The sequence below is a fragment of the Sphaerodactylus townsendi genome, linkage group LG17, assembly GCF_021028975.2.
Source record: "Sphaerodactylus townsendi isolate TG3544 linkage group LG17, MPM_Stown_v2.3, whole genome shotgun sequence".
Lineage (NCBI taxonomy): Eukaryota > Metazoa > Chordata > Lepidosauria > Squamata > Sphaerodactylidae > Sphaerodactylus > Sphaerodactylus townsendi.
The window spans coordinates 24,294,061-24,320,348 of record NC_059441.1 but is presented as its reverse complement, the minus strand read 5'-3'; the positions used below and the strand labels follow the sequence as shown (position 1 = coordinate 24,320,348).

Here is a 26,288-nt window from a genome sequence, read left to right as displayed (position 1 = left end):
AGCGGTTCATCCTCCGCCGACCATTGGGAGAGAAAATTAGTTTATTCTGGCCCGGTGGCCAAACCTCCATAGTCCTGGGCATGCCATGGTTGTTGTTGCATGAACCAAAATTCATTTATGGGATCTTAGAATTCACTGACCCTCCTGTGGAGAACATGAATTGGGGGGATAACTCACCTCTAATGACATACACCCCTGGCTTCATCGGCGGTGCAGCTCCCATTGCTCCAATTACCGGCATTCCACCGACTTACCAAGATTTAGCCAGAGTATTTCAGGAAACAGAATCACGATCAATTACCACCTCTAGAACACTGACTGCAAAATGGTATTGGCCAGGGAATAACTTGCTAAGGTAGAATCTACCGCATGAGTCCCAATGAGGGAAAACTACGTTGCCTTCTGGAACAAGAACCTTGCTTCGTGAGGGTTCATCACGACCGATACCAAACACACACATGCTGCTCCTGTATTATTTGTTGAAGGGCGGTCTTTAAAGGAGCTCTGGATTACCGAGGACTCAATCGCGGTTTCCCTGTCCAATAACCCTTTGCCTTTTCAAAGGGACCTTTTAGATGCATTGGGCGAGGGCCATTTTACTAAGTTGATTTGAAGCATGCTACAGAGTCAGGATTGGTGGAAGGCCTTTATGAACATTTGACTGCATTTAACACTACTGGACGGTATGAATACTTAATAATGCCATTAAAGTGGGCCCAGGGCTTTTATGGCCCTCATCAGCAGTTCTACATGACTTATTATACACAAGGGGAGTGAGTGGTGTTAGATGATGTTTTAATTTATTCACAAACATGGAGGAGCATGAAGCCTTAGTTGATGGTAAGCGGCTTCGACAATTCCCTCTTTACAAAACTTTCATGTTATTTCCTAATCCTCAATAGACTGGCTTGGGCTACGGTTTCTGCTTCCGGGGTTAAAAATGAATCGCAAAATTGACGGTCACTCCAATGGCTGCCCCCCTGTCGGGAAGAACCAGTCTTTCCCTAGGGTTTGCTAATTTCTATCGTGACTTTATACCCAATTCGCTGAACTGACTCTCCCACTCACAGTCTGCACTAAAGGTAAAGAACCACAGGCTGCTTAGCCGAGCCTTCCTTTGGTCTACAGAATCAGGCAACCTTTCAACGGTTAAAATCGGCTTTTGCCGAACCTATCTAAAACATCCTGACCCAGATCTTCTTTTGTGGTTCGTGGATTGCCTGGGACAAAGCAGTGCAGCCCTGTTGCGAAATAAAGATGACCAGAGCTTGTTCCGTGCTTATTTATCAAAAAATTACTCGATTGCTATCTTGAACTAACAGAAATATAAACCATCATAGCGCTCTCCACCAAACAGCTGAAGGAGGCTAACACCAGTCGGATCTAAGAGCACAGCATACTCCACCCTCAGAATGTCCATAAAACAACTCCGTTAATTTGTTCTTTCGCTTCTCTTTTGCAGATCCACCCTGGAAAAACCAATAAGCAACTGGAAATCGCTCTAGCGCCTACCGAAGGGGTGGAGCTGCCACGGGATATCCAGCGCTGTTCTCCCTCAATTAGGACTGGCTGTCCTGATCTCAGACGTCCACTCCTCCTTCTCCGTATTCCCAACCTGGTCTCTCCTGATGTCCCCTCCCCGGGAACTTCGAAGGCGGGGCTGCCACGAGCCATAGCGGAGGAAAGGTGACTCAAAATGCAACGGAGAATGGTGTTTGGCGGAGTTGTTGGGATCTACCGAAGGCCTGCCATGATACCGCTTCGGCTGGACATTTTGGCTTCCTTAAGACTCTGCATTTGGCCCATGCGTCAGTTTGAATTGGCGCTAGCGATCATGGAAGCAATGAACATATATCAAAGGATGCTCCTGGCTGTGCGGAAGCCATCCGTTCGGAAAACCCATATGGTCTGTTAAGCCTCTCCCGAGTGGCCACCGCCCTGGAGGATTATCCATAGTTTTATTACGGTTGCGGAAAGTCAAAGGCAACACAGTCTTGTGGGTGGTGGTGGTTTATTTTTCCAAACAAGCGTTTATCCATGTACTTCCATCCCTCGGCTCCTAGTTAGCGGCGTCTGTTCATTCAGCATATTTATCGTCTACACTCCTCCCGTCAAGGTGGTGTCCGACCAGCGAACTGGTATTTCAAAAGTTCTGGAAAGCCTTCCTGGAGCTTGTTGGGGAGACGCCCGGCAGTACCGCTTCTACGTTCAAAGGTGGCGGTGAGTGGGAAGAGCGAGCAGAACCCTGGGTGGCGTTGTTACACCAACTATCACCAAAACAACTGGTGCGATTTAATTCCGTTTGCAGAACTCGCCTACAATAATCGTTTGCCAACGGTACAAAAAAACATGGTATTGATATTCTGGTTGGTCGCTTCCCTCCGTTGCGCAACTGCCTGCGAAGCGTTGGATCTCCAGAGTTCCAACAGTGGATTTATCTCTGGCGGTGGAAACAGTCGAACTTATACAGCAAACCAAAGATTCCCAAAAGCTTCAGCGGATAAGCACGGCACCAGTTTTCCCCTTTGCGTGTTGAAGCCTGGGTATATTGATCTACCAAGAATCTCTCAAGAAGGCGTACATAAATTACAAAACTGGGCCAAAAGATTAGTGGGACCTTTTAAGATTACTAAAGTGATTAATGATGTCACTGCCGATTAGACTTGCCTAATTCTCTAAGTAATATCCATCTGTCTTTCCAGTTTACTCAAGGAGAGGCTCCGTTTCACGATGCTAGCTTGCGACCCTCGGAGAACCCGCCGACTATAATTGATGACCACAACATTATGAAATTGGCATCCTGGACTCGTTTTGTCGCCAAAGCGCTTGCAATATTTGGTCTCTTGGTTGGGATATTCCTCTGGGTACATCAATCAATGGGTCTGCTCGAAAATATTGGCCCTTCCCTCATTTCTACTCACCGCCTTTCGCTGGAAAGTTTTTTTCAAGGCAGAGTGTAGGGAGTTCAATGGTGTTGATGTTCGAGACCGGCAGCCCGGCCTTGTCTGAGCCAGAACCCGGTGATGGGCCGGCATCTGCGTGAGGAGACTCTGGTGAGAACCTTATCTTGAGAGAGATGAAGTCCGTTCCCATGGCTCCGGAGGGATGGACAGCCCATAACCTGTGCTTCTGGCGGAGACTTTATTCCTGCCTGCGATAGGTGTCGCGATGAAGCTTTCTAGGATGTCTGAATAAACGGTCTTTTACTCCAAAAAAAGCCTTTTATTTCTGCTTCTATGGAATTCCTTACAGGAGGTGAATGAAGTTGCTAGATAAGATGAAAAATTGGGGAAGGTCAATATTGGCTGAAAGAATCAGGAAGTCAATGAAGTCGCTAGATAGGATGAAAGAATCTGGGGAAGTCAGTAAAACATTGGGAGGAAAAATTGGAGTAAGTCAATGAAGTCATTATATCAGCTGAAAGAATCGGGGTAGGTTAGTGAAGTCATTATATTGGCAGAAAGAATCAGGGGAGATCAATAAAGTTGCTAGATAGGATGAAAGAATCGGGGAGGTTAATGAAGTCACCAGATAGGATGAAAAGAATCAAGGGAGGTCAATGAAGTTGCTAAATAGGATGAAAAATTGGGGAAGGTCAATGAAGTCATTATATTGGCTGAAAGAATCAGGAAGTCAATGAAGTCGCTACATAGGATGAAAGAATCTGGGAAGTCAGTGAAACATTGGGAGAAAAAATTGGGGTAAGTCAACGAAGTCATTATATTGGCTGAAAGAATCCAGGTAGGTCAATGAAGTCATTATATCGGCTGAAAGAATCGGGAAGTCAATGGTGTCGCTAGTTAGGATGAAAGAATCTGGGGAAGTCAGTGAAGTCACTATATAATAGGATGAAAAATCAGGGAGGTCAGTGAAGTAGCTGGATAGGATGAAATAATTGAGGGAGGTCAATGAAATCTCCATATAGGCTGAAAGAATTGGAGGCAGTCAGTGAAATCACTAACAGGCTGAAAGCATCGGGGAGGTCAGTGAAGTCAATATGTGGGATGACAGAACTGGGGAAGGTGACCGGAGGACGGGCAGGGATTTCCTCGGCCGGCAGGGGTCACTGCTGGGCCACCTCCCGGGGCCGCCCGGGCTCCTCCGCCTCCGCTCCACCCAGCCGGTTCCAGACGCGCCAAAGCGCAGCAGCTGCGCCACTGCCGGGCGAGCGCGCTGGGAGAGGCACCGCCGGAGGGACCCGCGCTGGCGGTTCGAGGCGCAGCCATGCAGGACGAGCGGAGCGAGCTGCGGGAGCTGAACGGCCGCCTGTGCGCCTACGTGCGCGGGGTGCGCGCCCTGGAGGAGGAGAACCGGCGCTTGGCGCAGGAGCTGGCGGCGTGGCGCCGGCCGAAAGGGCTCCGGGAGCCCGAGGTGGCGGTGGCTGAGCTGCGCCTGGCGGTGGCCGAGCTGCGGCGGGCGCTGGGGGACGCCGAGCTGGAGCGGGACGCGCTGCGGGCCGAGCGGGCGCGCTTGGAGACGGAAGGCGCCCGGTTGGTGGAACTGCGTCGCCGCCGCCTCGAACCCGAGGCCGGCCGGCTTAGCGGGCAGCTGGATCGCCTGGCCGCCGACTGCGCCGCGCTGGAGGCGCTGCTGGGCCGCCTGGAGGATGAGCGCGGCCGCCTGCGGGACGGACGGCGGCGCCCGGCCGCGCTGCCCGCCCGGCCGCCGCCGCCTCCTCCAACTGCGCGCCCGCGGAGCCTGGACGTGCGGGAGCTGGAGGAGTGCTGCGCGCTGGTGCTGAGCTGGAGCGGGGCGCAGAGCCTGGAGCGCTACGAGGCCGAGCTGCGGCAGCTGGAGGAGCGCCTGAGCCGGGAGGGCGCCGAGCAGCTGCGCGCCCGCAACCTGGAGAGCCGGCGCCGGGCCGAGGAGCTGCGGCAGCGCTGCGCTCAGCTGCGCGCCTTGGCCGAGCGGCTGGAGCGGGAGCGGCTGGAGCAGGAGGAGCGCCACGGCGCCGACCTGACCGAGTACCAGGTAGGGGAGACGGTCGTTTCTGGGCTAGTGCGTGTGTGGGCACGGTAGCACGACAGCCTTGTAAGGTAGGCCAGATGTATTGCCTTGTAAGGGAGGCCAGGGGTATTACTTTCTAAGTTAGGCTACATGAACTACTTTGGTGTAGTGGTTAAGAGCAGGTGGATTCTATTCTGGAGAACCGAGTTTGATTCCCCCCTTCTCCCCATGAGTGGCAGAGGCTTATCTGGGGAACCAGATGTGTTTCCGCACTCCTACAATCCTGCTGGGTGACCTTGGGCTAGTCACAGTTCTCTCAGGACTCCCTCAGCCCCCTCCCCCTTCCTCTCAAGGTGTCTGTTGTGGGGAGGGGAAAGGGAAAGGAGCTTGTAAACCTTCTTGAGTCTCCTTACAGCAGAGAAAGGTGGGGTATAACTCCAAACTCTTATTCTTCTATTAGCTGCATATGGAAGGGACATCCCATTAGCTTGTGCCAAATGAGACATGGAGCAGACCGGGAAAGGTGGCCAACGAGGCAGGCTGTTCACCTACAGGTGCCCTGGGGAAGCTGGACTCCAGATGGCGAATTGGGTCCCTGTCAGGCCTCACCTGTTCTCATGTGCTGAGGCCCTGTCAGGCCTCAGCTTTTCTTTCTTGGTGGAACTCTTTTGCCATCAGCTAATCTGAGTTCCCCGTATAATACTGGTTATCCATGATTTCATTGATACCCCACTTTCCTACCCAACATGGACCCGAAGCAATTTAAATAATTCTCCCCTCCTCCATCATAGAATCATAGAGTTGGAAGAGACCCCAAGGGCCATTGAGTTCAACCCCCTGCCATGCAGGAACACACAGTCAAAGCACTCCTGACTGACGGTCATCTATCCTCTCTTTAAAAACCTCCAAAGAAGGAGACTCCACCACACTCCAAGGTAGTGCATTCCACTGTCCAACAGCCCTTATTGTCAGGAAGTTTTTCCTGATGTTTAGGTGGAATCTCTTTTCCTTCACCTTGAACCCATGACTCCTGGTCCTAGTCTCTGGAGCAGCAGAAAACAAGCTTGCTCCCTCACCAACATCCCTTCAAATACAGTGGAACCTCGGTTTTCATTGCCTTCGGTTTTCATTAGTTTCGGTTTTCATCTATTTTTTCAGTGAAAAAATTGTCTTGGTTTTCATCAATTTGCCTCAGTTTTCATCGATTTGCAGTAAGGTGCAGGGGTTTGTGGAAAAAAATCACCCGGACAAAGCTGTTGCAAGCCATGTCTGCAACTTGTTTAATGACAATGTCTTACCCCATTTCAGACAAATCTTAAAGAGGCATCAGAAGCAGACCTCTTTGGACAACTTTCTGGTGTGACATTGGTCCACTGGCTCTGAAGCTGGTCCTAGTGTTATTGTTTGTTACGGTTTTCAGCATTAAACACTATGTTTATTCACCAAAAAAATGTGGTTTTGGTATGTTTTTTGGAGTGCCAAGAACAGATTAATTGGATTTACATTGATTTCTATGGAAAAGTTTGCCTCGGTTTTCATCGGTTTCGGTTTTCATCGATTCTTTTCGGACAGATTACCAATGAAAACCGAGGTTCCACTGTATCTAAACATAGCTATCCTGTCACCTCTTAACCTTTTCTTCACCAAACATACTCAGCTCCCTAAGTCTCTCCTCGTAGGGCATGGATTCCAGACCTTTTACCACTTTGGTGTTCCTCCTCTGGACCCGTTCCAGCTTGTCAATTTCCTTCTTGAATTGTGGTGCCCAGAACTGTAGACAATATTCCAGGTGAGGTTTGGAATATTAGAGCTAAGCTTATCCAAACAAGAGGTAAAGCAAAAGAACAGAGGGGTTATTAACCTTACAGTCCTGTCTAGCTGACCACTTGTCTGCCCTCTGATGAGTCTTCTCAGTTCCTTTGCACACGAGACATTGCTACTTCCAGTGCGGACGAGTTAAGCTATGTATTTTTCTTTACATTTGTCTTTATGAGTATTGTAAGCTGCTTTGAGTGTGCCTTCCCCCACCCCAATGTGGGAGAAAAGCTAAGTAAAGATATTTTTAAAATAAACATCTCTTTGGGGGAAAGGGGCATACAATCGCACCTGTCATGGCAAGAGAAGTCAAGAGAAGAAGAAGAAGAGTTTGGATTTATATCCCCCCTTTCTCTCCTGTAGGAGACTCAAAGGGGCTTACAATCTCCTTGCCCTTCCCCCCTCACAACAAACACCCTATGAGGTAGGTGGGGCTGAGAGAGCTCTGAGAAGCTGTGACTAACCCAAGGTCACCCAGCTGGCATGTGTGGGAGTGTACAGGCTAATCTGAATTCCCCAGATAAGCCTCCACAGCTCAGGTGGCAGAACGGAGAATCAAACCCGGTTCCTCCAGATTAGATACACGAGCTCTTAACCTCCTACGCCACTGCTGGATTGTAGGAGTGCGGAAAGAGGTGGTTTGTCATTGCCTGCCTCTGCATAGCAACTTTGGACTTCCTCAATGACCTCCCATCCCAACTACTAACCAGATCCAACTCTGCTTAGTTTCTAAAATCTGCAGATGTCAGGCTAGCTTGAGCTGTCCAAGTCAGGGCAAATATTGTGTAGGCTTAAAATGTTGCCAGCTGATCCATGAACTCAACCTGCTCAAATATATTAGCAGTTTAAGCAACCGGTTAGGGCAGCCCTATCTAAACTGTACCTGTCAGGCCAGAAGGAACAAGCAAGTCTCTGTTCTCATGTGCTGAGGCCCTGCAGAAAATGAGAATTTGTCCCAGAATCCTTTTGCAGCATATTGGAGACCCCTCTGGCAGAAGGTAGCCAGAAGTCTTGATCTCTAAAGTGGTTGATATCAATCCCTGGGGTCAATGGGACTATCTAAGGGGTCAGTAAATGCCTAGGGGACCAAAGGTGGTCCACAAACACCAGTTTTGTGAACTTTTGTGGTCTAAAGCTGACATTTGGATGAGAAACAAAAATTCATAAAAGGATGCAATAAATTTAAATTACAACTTGCTGGTGCCTGGCTGGTACGTAGCTCTGATCGGACATTACACATTGTTGTTGTACAAATAAAGAAATGTATTTTATATAATATTTATTTAGCTATTTATTTATTTTACACATTTGAGAGTCGATGAGGGGTCAGAGATTCCATGAAGGGGTCAACGGTCTATAAAGTTTGGGGGGGGGGGCTGATCTAACTGCGTAGGTCCCTCCTCAGTGTGGTGTAGCGGTCAAGAGAGGTGGGTTCTTGTCTGGTGAAGTGGATTTGTTTCCCCCGTCCTACACATGAATCCTGCTGGGTGACCTTGGACCAGGCACAGTTCTCTCAGAACTCTCTCGGCTTTACCTACCTCACAAGGTGTCCGTTGTGGGGAGAGGAAGGGAAGAAGGAGTTTGTAAGCTGCTTTTAGACTCTATGGTGAGCAAAGTGGTGTATAAATCCAAACTCCACTTTTTCCTCCTTCTCTTCCTCCTCCTCCTTCTGTCTCCCAGGCAATAACAGACTACTGAGGTTAATTAAGTTCAAATCCAACCTGCAGATCAGAGAGTACAACGCTTTCTGTCCCTTTTCAATGGGGATCATTACTATTGTTCCTAGTAGACTGTTTATTCACACACCAGAAGATTTCTGTTGTCTGTGCTCACTTGATTACTGGCTTCATTGTGAGCAAAGATTATAGAGGCTCTGGGTATTAAAAAGAGCCTGGATTTGGTGTGCCTGGATTTTGAACACACTTCTTTGGCCTCAGTGGTTTGCCAAAGTGGCAGATTTTCACTGAGCTAGACCATCACATTTTAACGAAAAAATACGTCAAGGGCCAGGTGGTCTAAGCACAGTGCTTGACCATAGTGATCACAAATAATTGCTCGAGAGACAGTGTGGGAGAGCTAGTGTGGCGTAGTGGTTCAGAATGGTGGACTCTTATCTGGAGAATCGGGTTTGATGCCCTGCTCCTTCGCATGAAGCCTGCGGGTTGACTTTGGGCCAGTCACAGTTCTCTCAGAACTCTCTGAGTCCCACCTACCTCACAATACTGTGGGGAGAGGAAGGGAAGGAATTTGTAAGCCACTCTGAGGCTCCTTATGGTTGAGAAAAGCAGGGTATAAATTCAAAGCCTTCGTCGTGTGCTCTGCTTGGCAGCCTGCAAGTGGGGACCAGAAAACCACGTTGCTGGAAAAGGGGACAGTGCAGTGTTGAACCATGGGTATCATAAATGACAAATACCCATGTAGTTGTAATGGTTAGATCATTAGATGAAAATCTGGGCAGTGATCATTCAAATCCTCGCTGTGCCATGAATCTTCTTGGGTAAACTTGGCCCGGTCATGCTCAACCTAGCCTACCACACATGGCTGTTGTAACAGTAAAATGGGAATGGCAGATGTCACACTGAACACCTTGGAAGGAAGGACAGATTAAAAAGGACATGTGCCGGATATTTATTTTAGAGTAGCTTTTTAAAAAAAATGGTTCAACTTCACTTCTCACAAATACTGGCGGACAGGAAGTAAGGGACATAAAGTGGGTGTGGAAATAAACATTGCTGATTTGTAACAACCCACAACAATTGGTACACACTGCAAACACAAGAACACACACACACACACACAAATATTCAAAAATTAAGGTCTCTGAAAAAGCTGTATTGTTGATGTGGCAAATTTCTGCCTAAACTGTGGTTTTTAATTCTTAAAATGATGAATAGTGTCTGGTCCGTGGGCTTCTGAACGTGAATAAAATGAAACTGAATGCAATAGCATTATTATTATTATTATTATTATTATTATTATTATTATTATTATTATTATTATTATTATTATTATTATTATTATTATTATTAGTTTTGCCATTAAGTCTCAGCCAGCTTATTATGACCCTGTAGGGTTTACAAGGCAAGAGACGTTCAGAGGTGGTTTGCCATTGCCTGCCTCCACATGGGCTGGGAAACTTCTGAGAGAACTGTGATTGGACAAAGTCACCTAGCAGGCTTCATGTGAAGAAGCAGGAATTGAACCCAGCTCTCCAAATTAAAGTCCGCCGCTCTTAACCATTACATCATGGTGACTCTTTTTCTGCATAATAGCAGGACTTAATCCAGAACAGTTACTCATTAAAATTGCTTTACTGACCACTTGCAACGGCCACTCGATGAGGGCTGAATGCCAAATCCTATTCAACAGCGTTCCAAAAGAGAACGTCCCAAGAACTTGTTCAGTTAGCATTTGGGCACAAAGCCGTCACGGAGAATTAATGCAGTAATTCGCTTCTAACCAAGCGGAAAGAGAAAAATATTTTGTTTACAAAGTTGGTCCCCCCAGCCTGACTTCTGTGATCACACAATTAGTTAAGCGAGCCAATGTAGGTCTTGGAGCGTCGGGATGCAGAGCAAAGGCATGTGGCAGGGCTTTCTCTGTGATTGCCCCCAGGTCCTGGAATAGTATTTCCTCAAAGATTTGCTGGGCACCTATTCTTTATGGGCATTTGGCTAGCTTCCTAGAAGCCCCTCTATAGCCGCTTGTCTGGCGTTTGGGTGTAGGTTTGTAGGAGTGGGGAACGGTGTTAATTTTTATGATGTTTTATTGTTTTATTTGAATTTTTACAGTTTATTTACGACAGTTTTTATTGTGGCTTGTTGTTTTAACCTTGTGTAAGCCACCTACAGACTTTGTGTGGGGCAGATAGAAATATTCATAAATAAATAAAGGAAAGAATGTGGCCACTTCACTTCTGTCCCTTTCTCCCACCTGAGATTCTTTGTTGCCAGCTCGACAGTTCACGCCACAGGGCTCACCAACAAGAGAACTGTAGCCAACTTTTGGGTCACTAACCACAGTTCGAGCACCTCTGTTTTGGCATGATGACCCCAAGAAGGAACTAATAAATGCTCACAGGGTGGGGAATGGAAGCAACCATGGTTTGCTGGTTGTACATCTGGAAGCTTGAACCATGGCGTAGGTTGAAAAATATGTTAGCATAAATAGTGCTTGATGTGATGTTTAAATTCAACCTTTTTGAGGCATGGGTTTGTCTGCGAGTCCTGTCCAAGGTGAAGAGGCCATTGGAGGAAATCTGTTGCCCTGGGGATCTTAAAATGGGATGAAATGCTTGGTTATCCATTTGGACCGCTCCATTCATCTGAAGAGTCCTACCACTTATTTGCTTCTGAGCAATTGACCCTCGAGCGCAATTGTGTTTCCTGTGAAGTTTGATCACCTTTGTGTTTTGGTTTAGATGATCATCGCTGCTCTGGAAGAAGAAAAGCAGTTCCTCACCCTGTCTATTGCAGAGTACTTAAAAGACTACCATGAACTTCTGCAAGTGAAAGCAAGTCTCAGTCTTGAAATTGCAACTTACAGGTAAGGGTCATAATTTTAGCACGAGGTGCCTTTAGGAGCGAGTTGGAGGTTTTCTGAAATTGCAGGAGGAGCATAAGGAAAATGTGATTGGCCTCTCCCCAGGGGGGTTAGCCCTTATTCTAATCTGGAGAACTGGGTTTGATTCCCCACTCCTCCACCTGAGTGGCAGAGGATTATCTGGGGAACCAGATGTGTGGCTGCACTCCTACATTCCTGCTGGGTGACCTTGGGCTAGTCACAGTTCTTGGGAATTGCAGGAGGAGCATAAGGAAAATGTGATTGGCCTCTCCCCAGGGGGGTTAGCCCTTATTCTAATCTGGAGAACTGGGTTTGATTCCCCACTCCTCCACCTGAGTGGCAGAGGATTATCTGGGGAACCAGATGTGTGGCTGCACTCCTACATTCCTGCTGGGTGACCTTGGGCTAGTCACAGTTCTTGGGAATTCTCTCAGCCCCACCTACCTCACGAGGTGTCTGTTCTGGGGAGAGGAAGGGAAATGAGCTTGTAAGCCTCCTTGAGTCTCCTTACAGGAGAGAAAGGTGGGGTATAAATCCAAATTACTACTACTACTCTTCTTCTCCTTCTCCTCCTTCTCCTTCTTCATATTCTGTTGGCCTTCTTCACAACCTAACACTACCTGGTAAGCTAGTGAAGACTTGAATCCAGGTCTCCCTAATCCAACCACTGTATCTCCAGGCTCCCTATGAGGCAATCACATTGTTCTGAAATCTGTGACATGGGTTCTAATTCAAGGCAGGTTCTTGTGTGAATGGCCAAGGACATATCAAAAGTTTCAATATTGTGGTCAATAATAAAATCTTAACGCTATGTAACGGCTCTTTAATCTTCTGCTTGCTTTAGCCACCACTGTTCAGGGGAAATTCATTTGCTGACATTGATATGTTGACACAATACGGACAGAAATTCAGCTTGCTTCCAGCCAAGATGAACTGTTGACATAGTGGAAACAAGTTGCATGTCTGTATTTTGTCAGTATATCAATGTAGAAATACCAAAAACAGACACATATTGAGGCTAGAAAATCAAATAGAAAAGACTTCCCCAATAATTAAACATGCATGTTACTTATACCATTTTTTTGTACAGCTAAAGCTACATATATATTCTTTTCAAAATTAGCTATTAAATATCAGTTGGTACAAGCATATATGTGATACACCTAATACAAAAACAGTATAGACCCAGTACAAAATGCAAAGCAGTGTAGACACAGTATAGACACAATACAAAAACAGCCCCATCCAAGAGCTGGGTACCTGCCCGGGGAACCGTGATCATACCCAGCCGCCCCCCCCCCCCCCCCCAAAAGAGGCCTCCTGGCAGCATGAGGAGGCTTGGAAAGTCAAAAAGCTTCTCTGCCACCAAGAAGCCTTTATGATGATGAAGAGGAAGAAGACGAATTTGATTTATCCCCCCCTTTTTCTCCTGTAAGGTCTCAAAGGGGCTTACAATCCCCTTTCCCTCCCCCCCCCCCCCCCACAACACCCTGTGAGGCGGGTGGGGCTGAGAGAGCTCTGAAGAACTGTGAGAAGCCCAAGGTCACCCTGCTGGCATGTGTTGGAGTGCACAAGCTAATCTGGTTCACCAGATAAGCCTCCACAGCTCAAGTGGCAGAGCAGGGAATTAAACCCAGTTCTCCAAATTAGAGTGCACCTACTCTTAATCACTACACTATGCTGGCTCTCAATGGATGTACACCGCCCAAAAGGGTAGCTTAAGTCTGGGGTACAGCCCTCTGGTGTAATGCCAGCAAAGGTCAGGAAGGAGTCAAAGTTGGCTCCTCCCCTGGCCACGCACCCAGTGTAAGGTGAGCAGGCCTGAGAGAGTTCTGAGAGAACTATGACTAACCCAAAGTCACCCAGCAGGCTTCATGTGTAGGAATGGCAAAACAAACCTGATTCACCAGATAAGAGTCCGCCGCTTATGTGAAGGAATGGGGAATCAAACCTGGTTCTCCATATTAGAATCCACCGCTCTTAAGTTCCACAGTATGCTGTGTCCTATTGGGAATTGCCCCTTTGGATTGTATGCACATTCTACTCCACAATGACTGCGTGAAGAAATCCTGGTGGTGAAAAAGATATAGGGACCCACCCAGGCTGAGACAAAGACCTCAAACCCCCCCCCCCCCAATTCTTTTAAACATCTATTTAAGTAAAGATTTCGGCTTTCGGGCTCAGGGACGGCTTGTTTTTGGCATTCCCGCTTTGGGATGCGGCTTTCTGCTGCGTACTCTTGCCCTTTGCCATATACAGTGCACGGCTGGAAACTTTATTTTTAGCGCCTTCGCTCGTTGCTGCAGCAACGGAGCAAACTGTTGTTTTATCGGCAGCCAAAAATCCTCACTTAAACTCAGTCGCATTCCTCCTTTCTGCTGTCACGGTTAACCCTTTCAGGGGTTTGATGCCGAGGTCCCCAGGAGGCCAAACTTGATCTCACTCTCTTAAGGCGGAAATTGTGGACGAGCAGACTTGGCTGGATAGTTTCAGACTCATGGGAAAAACGAGGAAATGACAAGGAGACACGTGGAGCGCTTCAACAGGAAAAAAAAGGACACAAACAACATATCACAGCCATACCTTTGTTGGCATACAAAAATTAGGTTAAGGTCATCACTCATTAAAATCAGTCTGTTAAAAACAGATCCCCATACACCTTGGAAGGGAGGCCACCAAGGAAGGCTCTGCAGAGGAAGGCAAACCACCTCTGATTCCCATTTGCCTTGAAAGCCCCTTGCTGGGGTCACCATAAACCTTGGAAGGGAGACCACCAAGAAAGGCTCTGCAGACGAAGGCAATGGCAAACCACCTCTGATTCTCCCTTGCTTTGAAAACCCCTTGCTGGGATCGCAATAATTCAGCTGCAACTTGGCAGCAGTTAAGTATGTACATAACTGTGCTTTAAAAAAAAAAGTTTCAAAATGCTATCTGGCTTGTCCAGCTTCACTTCTGACACCTTATCAGTTGAAGACATTTGGCACAAGGGTGTTCACAATTTGGTTTCAATTGAAAGTTAGCCGTGTAGCTTAATGTACCAAAGCAAAACCATGTGATACCCTTTTAGTAGGACAAATCCCCCCCCAGAAAGCAAAAAGGGTGGGAGCTTTTGCGTTCTCACAGAATACCCCACCTGGACAGATTTTTTAAAGTGTTTGAGGCTCTTAATACCTGCTGTCCATTTTGTATGTACAGCACCTGGCAGACTTGAATCGATTGAGTGATGTTATCTAAATGCATATTTTGTCCTTCTGGAAAGAAGGGGAGCTAGTAGCCTCCATTTACAGGTGTGAATTCTGGTTGTTGACCAAGTATGTCTGTAGCGCTGATGGAACAGTGAGATCCCTTGGAAAGTTGCAGTAGGATAGTGGTTAAGAGCAGAGGCGTACCGGGGGGTAAACGGCGTCCGGAGACAATTTGTCTTCGGCGGGGTAAACGGCGCCCAGAGGTAAATGCCGTTTACCTCCGGTACGCCCCCCAGGCTCTGGTACCCTCAACCCCGCCCATGTCACCATGGACATGGGCAAGGTCTAGGGTGCCCACCTCCCCACCCAGACTCTCCCAGCTGGCAGCCTGCAGTCTCTTCTGACCTTCCCTCCGGGCAGGCCAGAAGAGACTGCAGTCCCGGCCTCAGAGACCTGCTTTTATGAGCACTGAGGCCAGGGGTGGGACTTGGGGAGCAGAAAGGGGTGGGACTTCCTGCTCCCCAAGTCCCACCCCTGGCCTCAATGCTCATAAAAGCAGGTCTCTGAGGCCGGGACTGCAGTCTCTTCTGGCCTGCCTGGAGGGGAGGTCAGAAGAGATTGCAGGCTGCCAGCTGGGAGCCCAGCTGGCAGGGGGTGGGAAGGAAGGGTGGAGGGGGTCCAGAGTGGGGTTGAGTGCCTCGTTTTTGCATGCCTCGACTGACACGGATGGGGTCGATTTTGCGCCCCCCACATTACCAGAAGAGTGGCGCTCCTTGTCCCCAGGCAGATACACCACTGGTTAAGAGAGGCTGACTCTAATTTGAATACCTGGGTTCAATTCCCTACTCCTCCAAATGCAGTCTGCTAGGTGACCTTGGGCCGGTCATGGTTCTCTCAGGATTCCCTTAGCCCCAAAGGGTAGCAAAATTAAGTACCATGTCACCGTAAAGGTATGAATTCATGTGAGACACAAGAGACAACTTTGGGTAGCAGAAGAAGAAGAGTTTGGATTTATATCCCCCCTTTCTGTCCTGAAATGAGACTCAAAGGGGCTTACAATCTCCTTTCCCTTCCCTTTCGCCCACAACAAACACCCTGTGAGGTGGGTGGGGCTGAGAGAGCTCCAAAGAACTGTGACTAGCCAAAGGTCACCCAGCTGGCATGTGTTGGAGTACACAAGCTAATCTGGTTCACCAGATAAGCCTCCACAGCTCAAGTGGCAGAGCGGGGTATCAAACCCATTTCTCCAGATTAGAGTGCACCTGCTCTTAACCACTACAACATGTTAACTATGTAGAGATGCCAACCTCCAGGTGACACCTGGCAATCTCTCAGAATTACAGTTGATATCCAGACAACAGAGATCAGTGTCCCAGGTGAAAAATGGCCACTTTGGCAGGTTGAAATTTATAGCTCTATACCAGGGGTAGGGAACCTGCGGCTCTCCAGATGTTCAGGAACTACAATTCCCATCAGCCCCTACCAGCATGGCCAATTGGCCATGCTGACAGAGGCTGATGGGAATTGTAGTTCCTGAACATCTGGAGAGCCGCAGGTTCCCTACCCCTGCTCTATACCTTGCTGAGGTCCTTTCCCTCTCCAAACCCCGCCCTCACAAAGCTCCGCCCCAAATCTCCAGGAATTTCCCATCTCAGAAGTGGCAACCTTAGTGGTGGCTTACAAGCAGTCCTATCGAGGTAGTCAGGGCTGTTGTTTCAGCAGGGTGGGGAGAGTCTTGCCGAAGTTTTGACCCAATCAATTTTTAGAAGAAGAAGAAGAGTTTGGATTTATATCCCCCCTTTCTCTCCTGCAGGAGACTCAAAGGGACTTACAATCTCCTTGCCCTTCCCTCCTCACAACAAACACCCTGTGAGATAGGTGGGGCTGAGAGAGCTCCGAGAAGCTGTGACTAGCCCAAGGTCACCCAGCTGGTGTGAATGGGAGTGTACAGGCTAATCTGAATTCCCCAGATAAGCCTCCACAGCTCAGGCGGCAGAGCGGGGAATCAAACCCGGTTCCTCCAGATTAGATACACGAGCTCTTAACCTCCTATGCCACTGCTGTTTTGTGACTTATTATGAAGTTTGTTGATTCCTTGTCCCACAGATTTAAAAACAGAGACCCCTTCCCACTGTGCTGGAGGCAGAGGTGTGTGTGTGTGTGGGGGGGGGAATGGCATCCAGGACAGCATCTTCTCCAGGCACCCCCAACCACCCCCCACCATGCCCCACTTACCTTAGTTGGCAGGAGCCGGCGAAGGGGCACCTGGCGGCAGCGCAGCCAAGCAGGGCCGAGGGGAGGGGTGTGGGGTGTGTGTGATTCTCTGCCCCCCACGTGACCAGCTGGTGTGTGCCCAGGGACATGTGACCCCACAGTCCTCCTCTGATTGGAGGTGATTCTGATGCAGGAACAACAAATTCAGTAGGGACATTCCAATTATATATCAATCAAAGCATATTCAGCTTGTCTGTTTTTTAAAGGAGGTTAGTGGGATTCCAATATGTTTACTTTTGTAAAGATTCCCACGTGATCTTGAATGTGAATATACTGGAATTCTACCTTGGTTTTCCTGCGTAGGGGAAGGATTTCTAGTTGTTCATTCATATTCAGACTTTTCCCATCATGGAACTGAAAGGAAATTGAGTAGGAGAGATTCTGTGTATGACAGAAGTTCAGACTTCTTCCAGTATTTATTTCCATTATTCAAAGTCTGCCTTTCGCAGTTGGATTCAAGGTGGATTACATAGTACAACCACAATATCTGTTATTCCATACTAATTTTAACAATTCTGTGTTCTACCAGTTGACTCAAGAGATCAAAAATGTCACCACTGTGTGAAATATTTCCCTTCTTCCTAATTATATTTGTTTTCTGCTTCACAGAGCTTTGTTAGAGGGAGAAAACAGCCAGTGGATTGTAATGTGGGAAGAAGAATATGGAAGGAAAGTGCCGCAAGGTATGGGTTGCTAAGTTTTGCGATGATGCTTTTTTTTTTTAGGGTCAGGAGAAAGGAAGCACATATTTAAGTCTCCAATAGCAGCTGAGCATAGTCCTTGGATTTTTAACACTGAGCATAATATCATAACAGTTGACAGAGAGATTTTTTTCCCTGTCTTGTAACAGGAGAATCTGGGGTTACCCAATGAAGATAATTGGCGGGAGATTCAGAACCGAAAAAGTCTGGTTTTTGTTACACAATGCGAAGTTTGCGCAGCTGAATTGCTGACCACAAAATAAACTGAAGGCTAAGGCAATTCTGTGTGTATAAAGTGCTGTCAAGTCCAGGTGTCATATGTCGATCCTGTAGGGTAGCTATATCAGCAGTTGTTAGCCACAAGAGATAGTGCTTTGATTGCGTATTCCTCCATGGCAGGGGGTTGGATTTGATGACCCTTGAGGTCTCTTCCAACTCTATATTTCTATGATAAACGAAGCCACCAAGTTTGGAGGCAGCATATTTCCTGTGGCCAGGGGATAAATGAAAAGGGACGGTAGCACCTTTCATGTCCTGTCTTTGGGAAACAAACAGATGTTGGACTATCAGTGCCACCTTTGACCAGTTACACCCTTCTAAGTCCATTGAATGTATCCTAGACAGGTGTTGCTTTATTTAGGGAGGCAGTGTGTGCCACCATTTTGGCCTGACCCAGCGAGGCTTCTCAGATGTTCTTAACTCTTCATAATTTTTTGTTGGGCAAGAGGATTGCACCCAAGTTTTTTCTTTTGTTTGGCGAGAGTTGTTTGCGGGACTGACTCCTGAGAAAATCTGTTTAGAATTAGCAGGTAATAGCTAGGCTTTCTTGCAAATTGCTGCTAGTAGTTATGAATGGCACATTTGCTGTAAGACTTGAATCAGTGCCTAGCTCTGTGGGTGCAAATCCCACCAGTTTTGGTGGTCAGAAAATCAAGGGTCTTGTTCTGACTGAAGCATAACGAAACAAAGCCTCCTGACATTAGACAGTTGTCTGTGTTCATTGCCGATATTCCCTGAAGATATACAGGAATCAATGCACTTGGCTGCAGCATAGCAGCCTGTTTGTTCTATATAAATATATTTAGTTCAATGACCCAATTAAACAGATTGTGTTTTATTGTGTTAGTACGTTACTTAAGTACACTGTGTTAAGAGATGTGATTTTCATGTGTTTTTATCTCCTGGCAGGGGTCCGAAACCTACTTCACGAATATAGCAACCGCTACTCGGCTTATCGGCAAGAGAAAGGAAAGATAGCTTTCCCAGCAATCCAGAATGTTGACACAAGATATAAAACCCCGGTCGCAAACATGAGAAGCTCTGCAGTTTATTCATCTCAAACAAAACCAAGCAGAATTCAGACAGCTGCTACTGAGAAAATGTTCAAAAGAGACGCCGTCTGCTTAGAATCCCGTCCGTCAGCAGCTTCTCTAAAGGATATGGCTCATCAGAGAATTGTGACAGACCAGAGGCGGGTCCAAACTATCAGCCCATCTCCTTTTATTAGCAGAGAGAGTGAAATTCAGCGAAGAACCATGCCTGAAATCAAAAGAACTGACGCCGTGATCACAGCGTCTTTTTCAAAAGGATCGGCAGAAGTTCGAAAAGATACAACAGTCCCCAACACTTTGGAGAATCTAAGGCCCAAAATAGTTGATGTGTCTGGTACATCTTACAGCCTAAATTCCAGTAAAAAAGAAACTAAAGAGAGAACCCAAGAAGGACCTGATGCGCGAGCAAATAAACAAATCTGGGAAGTTCAGCCAATGAAAGAGGAGAAGACTGTTTTGGTACAAGAAAGACACGAAAAGGAGAGATCGGCCAGGAAAGTGGCCGATTCTGTCCAGGAAGAAGTGGGAAAGGAATTGGCTGGAGTTGAAACAGCAGTTAACTTTGAAAAGAAGATGGAAATTAAGCATGGGACAGAGGAGAAAAGTCATATCATGAAAGAACTGAACACTGGGGTTAGTAGAAAAGCAGCCAGTCTTGAAGATGGTGGAATATCCAGGAGTGGAAAATATGTCAACTGGGAAGAACACATTAGGGATGATACATCAGGAACCAATTTGCCATCCGATATAATGATGGAGAAAAGTGGTTTGTTCCAAAAGGACAAAAATGTGACAGTACAAAGCAAAGAAGCTGTTGAGATACCCACTCCAGGCCAGCAATTTAAAAACAACAGTACCGAAATAACATTACAAGACATGAAACCTTTGAGAGGTAGACAGAAGGATGAAACCATACCTAAGTTCTCCAAAAACATTCTGGAGAAGGAATTGAACAGAGTAGGTGAAGAAGGAAGCCCAAAAATGGATACCTTACTGACAGAAAGCATAGCAGAAAATATTGTTTCTGACATTCTTAAAGGGTTTGTGCAGAAATCTTCTGATTTGGGCCTTCCCAGTGATACCAAATTCACCTTCTCTGAAAAGAAACTTTCCGAGGATGGGAAAATGAAGTCTGAGGTTACTGTAGAGTCTACAGTTCAAGAAGACCTGACCATTTCAGATGAGTTTGATCTGGGACATTTCTTAAAGAAAGATGTTAAAGGGGCAAGAGGTGGTGAGGGAGCTTTATCTGAAGCTGCCTTAGAAGACATCATAAATGCCAGCTTGAAAAGAAAGGGGGGCCAAGGAAGGACTGTTCAGGTTGAGATAGTTGAGGAGCCGCTAGAATCTTTTGGTGAAGGAGCAGAATTCCCAACACCCTTTGAAGTGGAAGAGGCAGAAGATATTAAGCCTGGTACAGCTGAACATTTGTATTACGGGGGTGAAGAGAAGGCTACCATAAGTTCTGCTGAACTTCTTAAACAACAGCAACCCAGTGTGATTGTGTCTCATGTCGAAGAAGTCTCTGAGGGGGATGAAGTTGTTGATGAAGAAAAATATTTTGTATCCACCCCAGATGAGCATGAGAAAGATGATGGCTCCGTATATGGACAAATCCATATTGAAGAGGAATCCACAATTAAGTATTCATGGCAAGATGAATTTCTTCACGGAGCTCAGAAAAAGGTAAACAAAGGGAAGGTTTCACCAGAGCTTATTTACCAAAGGGTGGGGGAAGAAGGAAATGCCTTTTTTTCTAAGGACGAGCCACCGGTGGAGCAGGTAGCACACGCTGAATCCATCGTTATTGAGAGAGAGATTAAAATACCACATGAATTTCAGGCATCCATAAAGAGTCTGTTTTCTGAGGAGTCGAAAGACCCCAAGCACCAGCTGAAGGAAGCGTTGGAAACTCTTGAAGACAGCCTTCCAGAAAGTGTCAAACAAGAGCTGTCAGCGCTAACCAAAGAAGGCCAAGCTGGTTCAAGCAGTTTGGAAGTTGATATTAAAAAAGTGGAGCAGACCAGAAAGGGGGGCTTGGTCACTATAGTTGCAGAAGTCAATTTGTCTGAAACATTAGATGCTGACCAGTTTGACACAGGATATCTTGGTGAAGGCCTTGCCATTGACAGAGAGTCACCAACACGAGTCTCTAGTATGTATAATTTTGATGAACGCAAACAGCAAAAGTCAGAAAGCTACGAAGATGGTGGAAATAGAGTTGAAATAATAGAAGTTTCTTCCACGCCATGGACTACCCAAGCAGTTTCTAGCTCGGCTGAATTAAGCAGCAGCGATAGCATGAGATACCATACCAGTGAGCAAGTTGTCAGTGAAGGCCCAGTTTTCAGAAGTTTGGGACTTGACAGTGAAAGTGACGCATCTCGCGTGCAAGGGACGTTCGATATCAACAGATCTGTGCGGCAAATTGTGGTTGGCCCAACAGAAATTCACAGAACTGAGCATATCTTATGTGAAGGCCCCTTTTCAGAAACTCTGGAGTTTGGTAAGGGTGGCTCCGAGGCAGGAACAACCAGTGTCAGCCGATCCGTACAACGATCTGCACGTGGTCCTGAAGAAATTCAAACAGTGGAAGAAATCATGTATAAAGGGCCCATACAAGGATCAGTTGAAGTTAGTGGTCCTGAAAACCGTACCCAGGCACAGTTTTTCACTGACAGCAAGTCCACTAAGCATATCATGTTGGGCTCAAAGAAAATCACTGACGTTTTTGAGGGGGCAGCTTCTGACTTGTCCCCAGATGATGATCGCAGGGATCTCTCAGAAACAGCAGGGTTGGCAGAAAGCAGTAGATCCACCAGGCACATTCAAATAGATCCAAAAGAGGCACACACTCAGCAAGCATTTTATGAAGGCCCTCTTTCTGGAGATCTGGAACCCAGTAGAGGTGGCAACTCTATTTCAATTGATGGGTCAACGAGACTCATTAAGGTAGGACAGAAAGAAACCCCAGTCGCTGTCCAAGCCGTATATGAAAGATCTTCTAAAATGACTGAACCAAGTCATGTTCAAGACTGGCTTTTGAAAGAAGGGACAATGGACACTAATACAGCCATCAGACACATTAAGTTAGCTCCCAAGGAATTGGTGACAATGGAGCACATTGTTTTCAAAGGTCCCATTTCTGAACAGCGCTTGGAATTCAGCGAATCTGGACAAACGTTTTCTTCTGATGCGTCTGTAAGGCACGTTACTCGGGGGCAGAAGGATATTTGGAGCAGCGAACACGTTTCATACCAAGGTTCCGTTTCTGAATCGTCTGGTATCAGCTCTGCTGGGGAAGATGCTTCAGAAATGGAAGGGCCCACCGAGATCAGTCGCTCAATCAGACACATCCAACTGGGCCCCGCTGAAACCCACGCAGAACAGATCATTTTCCAAGGCCCTATTTCTGATAAAACGCCAAAGGTTGATATTGTAGAGCTTTCTCCCTCAGATGGGCCACCAGAAACTGGGTGCATAAAGATAGGACCTAAGGAAGCATCCTTTACCTTTCAGATGGATATAACTAACGTAGCAGGAGGAGGCCACGGAGCAAAAATTCTGTTACCGGGTGCAAAAGATGTCCATCCGGCAGAGGATACAGCTGCAGGTAGCGAGAGAGACGCCGAACACGAGCAAAGAGCAGAGAAGGCTGCATTTGATCAGACTGTTCAGCTGCAAAGGATGGTAGACCACCGATCTGTCATTTCTGATGATAAGAAAATTGCCCTTCTTTACTTGAATGAAAATAAAGAAGAGGAGGAGGAGGACGGGCCTTGGTTCTGAAAATAAGAGTTTTATTAAATGTTTACTTGAAGTTAATATATAGCTGATTTTTTTAAAAAGTAGCAGTTAATGTTGAAGAGTTTGGAATACATTGATGTATTTTTGCAGAGTCCCTCAAATACTTGCTTTTCATGCTATGGCTAACCACTTTGGAGCATAGCTCGCCGCAGTTTCTCTGCACTGCTTTTGTTAATTGCCACGAGGTTGCCTTATAGCAGTATTTATCAGAGCCACCATGAACCCCGTGTTACAGTATTTCGTATGCAACTCCTGTAAGCCACATAGTTAAAGTAAGGGAAGTTTGGAGCATTTTTTATTGCATGCAATTGACTGCGTTGGTTGCTGGCCAGCAAATACCAACAACTGTGAATTACTTTATTTGCATTTCTAATCACACTGATATGCAATAAGTATTGAGATGCACTTATAAGATGTAAGTTTGCTTCACTAAGCAATTTATAATTTGCTAAAAAAAAAAGAAAAATAATGGTAAGATTGGCTGTTCTGGGTTTTCCGGACTGTGTGGCTGTGGTCTGGTAGTTTTACTTCCTAACATTTTGTTAGCATTTATGGTTGCAGTATTCGGAGGCATATCACAGAAATATGTGTTTCTCTCCATGGCGCAATTGTCATTTTGGGTACACACTAAGGAGAGCTCCGTCGAGCCGGGAAAAGGTTCTGTGAAGCTCAGCCTCTGTTTCCACAAAAAGCCTCTGGAATGGATTAAAACCACCAGGACCTTTGTTCATTCTTGGTCTAATATTCAAAGCCACACTGTCCCCAATGTTCAAACAGCACTTTCGTGGCTGGTCGGTCTGTTTCCACTAGTGTTTCATCCCATTTCAAAAACATCTGAGAGTTATTGGGAGACAGAGATGCAGGTTGCTGATCTGCCAAAGAAGGAGGCTAGACACACCTGCTCTCTTGAAGTATTTGGAGGGCAGGGAGCTGTTCCCATTAGCAGCAGAGGCTAGGACTTGTAATAACTGGTTTTAATTATAGGCAGAAAGGTTCTGACTTGGTATTAGGGGGAAAATCACAGTTGTGCAACAGTGGAATCAGCTACCTCGGGAGGTGTCACTGGGAGTCTAGCAGTGGCTGTACAAACACTTGTCAGAGAGGCTGATTCAGCATTGACCAGGGGGTTGGACTAGATGGCCTCTATGGGCCCTTCCAACGCTGATTCTGTGACATACAACCATTTATATATTGTCGAAGGCTTTCCCGGCCGGAATCACTAGATGGCCGGCATCTTAAGAAACATCAGGAGAAAATATTATTGGAATTCGGCCATACAACCTGGAAAACCCACAACATACATTTGAAAGTGCCTTCTGAAGTGCCTAGGCCAGTGTAGCTTAATGGTTAGATTATCAGACTAGAATCTGGAAGACATGGGTTCGAATCCCCACGCTGGCACGAAATCTTGCTGGGTGACCTTGGGCCAGTCACACAGAGTCTGATCTACCTTACAGGGTTGTTGTGGGGATGAAATGGAGGAGAGGAGGATGTACCCCACTCTCTGTGGCCACTGGAGAGAAAGGTAGAGTATTAATGTTCTCTGTTCTCTGCTTTGACTAGCCGTGGCTCTCCAAGCTCTTGGGCCAAGACCTTTTTCTGGCCCTGCTTCCTGAGATTCTTTAACTGGAGGTGCCAGGAACTGAACCCAGATCCCCTGTGTGTGAGGTGCATGTGTTCTTCTGAGCTGTGGTTCCTCCCAACGAGAGCCTATGTGGGAAAAAGGTGTTGAATTTTTCACTTGGATGTTTGAAGCTGGACACAGTATTGTCGGTGCGAGCTTCTAATTTTAGACATATTTCAGTATGTAGTTTGGTTTTTTGCACCTGTAACTGAATATATTTTCCTATAACCCTGTCAGTATGAGACTGTGTTTATTTTATATATATATATATATAAAGAGAAAGAGAAACAGGGAGAGAGAGAGAGACAGTATAACTGTCTATGGTCTAAGAGGCACACAGATTAAAAATTCTATATAAGCATTTATGATAACGTGCCTCCTGTTTAACAGTTGTGTTTTAAACAGCTGGAGCTAGAAAGATTAATAAGATGCTGCGCGATGCATAGGAAGAATTGAATCAAACCAATTCTTTTCCTTTATGGAAGGTGAACGCGACAGAGTTTGGGGGCAGTGATTTTATTCTATATTTATATTCTTGTCAGTGGAGCACTTTCCTTTTAATGCTGCAATTGTAGACACACATTGAAAGTAAACACCGTTTGGAGCGGAGAGTTTCTTCTGAAGCAGTGCGCTTAAAACACTTCCTAATAATGCAGGTCCCAGTCCAGTTTAGTCATAATAGAAGATGCACCTAACTTGTTCTTTTTCTTTTAGTGGTTCTTGAGTCACAACTAACTGTAACTGGATCGGGACACACAGTCTTGAAGTAGTAGGTTTTGTGAGCAAGTGCAGTAGAGAGAGAATTCTGTGTGAGAACAGCAACTCTCTTTAGCAGGAGTCTCCAACCGATGGCCTTCCAGATGGACTATGATTCCCATCAGCCCTTGCCAGCATGGTCAAGTGGCAGAGCTGATGGGAATTGCAGTCCATGAACATCTGGAGGGGCATAGGTTAGAAGACCCCTGCTCTATAGACTACAAATTGCTAGAGTAGGTGATTTTGATGGCAGCAGAGACATGTTGAAATGGGTTGGGTTATTGCCAAGTGGGACTTAATTGGCCATTTTTGCCTCGGCGTGTGTTTCCTGAAATGGTTTAATCTGTTGTGAATTTGCACTTTTTCCACAGCTATTAAACACTGACAGTTAATGTGGCTGTTTCTCTCTGTTTTTACATGCCTTGGTTTACTTTCAAAGAGATTAATTACAGAACGAAATGGGTTTCATCTTTCTTATGCTCTGAAAAAGGAAGCCAGATTCTGCACTGCAATCCAGCACTTTCAAAGGAAAGTGATCTCAACGACTCTGCAATGGATCTTTGCCAGGAATTATTCCATGTTATTTAATGTCCCTAGTTCATAGTTTAGCACTTGTAGATGCAGGGTTCCCCACCCCCCCATAAATCTTCCATTATTTTAGGATTTTTCCTGTAATATGCATACAGTAGACTCTCTCCAAAGAAGGAAATAGAATTGCTGGTTATTAAGGAAATGATGGGGCAGGACGTGGGAGTTCCTTTGAACCTTTCCACTGTGGAAGTGGAACTGGTTTCTTCCAGTTTTCCTGCTGCATTTTGGGAAAGTCCTTGCATGTCCTAGTGGAAGATCTATATTCTGTCCCTACTACCGAGCATCTTCCTGAAGAGCGGAGCTTTCATTCACCGTAAAATTGCAAAAATAGGAGATGCCGCTTCCTTCTGTACATTTAAAACTCTCATAGGTCGAATCCCCACTTGAAATTTGCACGCAGATCCAAACTTGTTCGTTGTGAAACCGTGTCCTCTTCATCGGAGTTTCTCCCTCCCCACCACAGCAAGCACACAAAAGACACACCCGGTTGCAGAACTCTTAGCAATCCCCACTACCAGGCAAGCTCGCTTAGCCGGTCTCCCCGATTGGCTGGTGTGCCTTGATGGGGTGGGACCTTTTCCCACTGCAGAAACGTACATTGTAGGGGCGTGACAAAAAAAACAAAAAAGTTTAACATTTAACTGTTTAACTGTGCAAGCAGTTAATCGTTACCTGTGTAAACCATTAACGATTC

The 26,288-nt window shown here is 46.4% G+C and overlaps 1 protein-coding gene across 1 annotated transcript; it reads left to right on the top strand.

Moving 5' to 3' along the window:
* The first annotated feature begins 4,171 nt into the window (after nucleotides 1-4,171).
* SYNM (synemin) lies at nucleotides 4,172-25,395 on the top strand. Its single transcript, XM_048481770.1, has 4 exons — nucleotides 4,172-4,971; nucleotides 11,183-11,307; nucleotides 17,394-17,467; nucleotides 18,674-25,395. Exons 1-4 carry the CDS (start codon nucleotides 4,225-4,227, stop codon nucleotides 22,603-22,605), a joined length of 4,878 nt encoding a protein of 1,625 aa, XP_048337727.1. The 5' UTR covers nucleotides 4,172-4,224; the 3' UTR covers nucleotides 22,606-25,395.
* The last annotated feature ends 893 nt before the right edge of the window (nucleotides 25,396-26,288 follow it).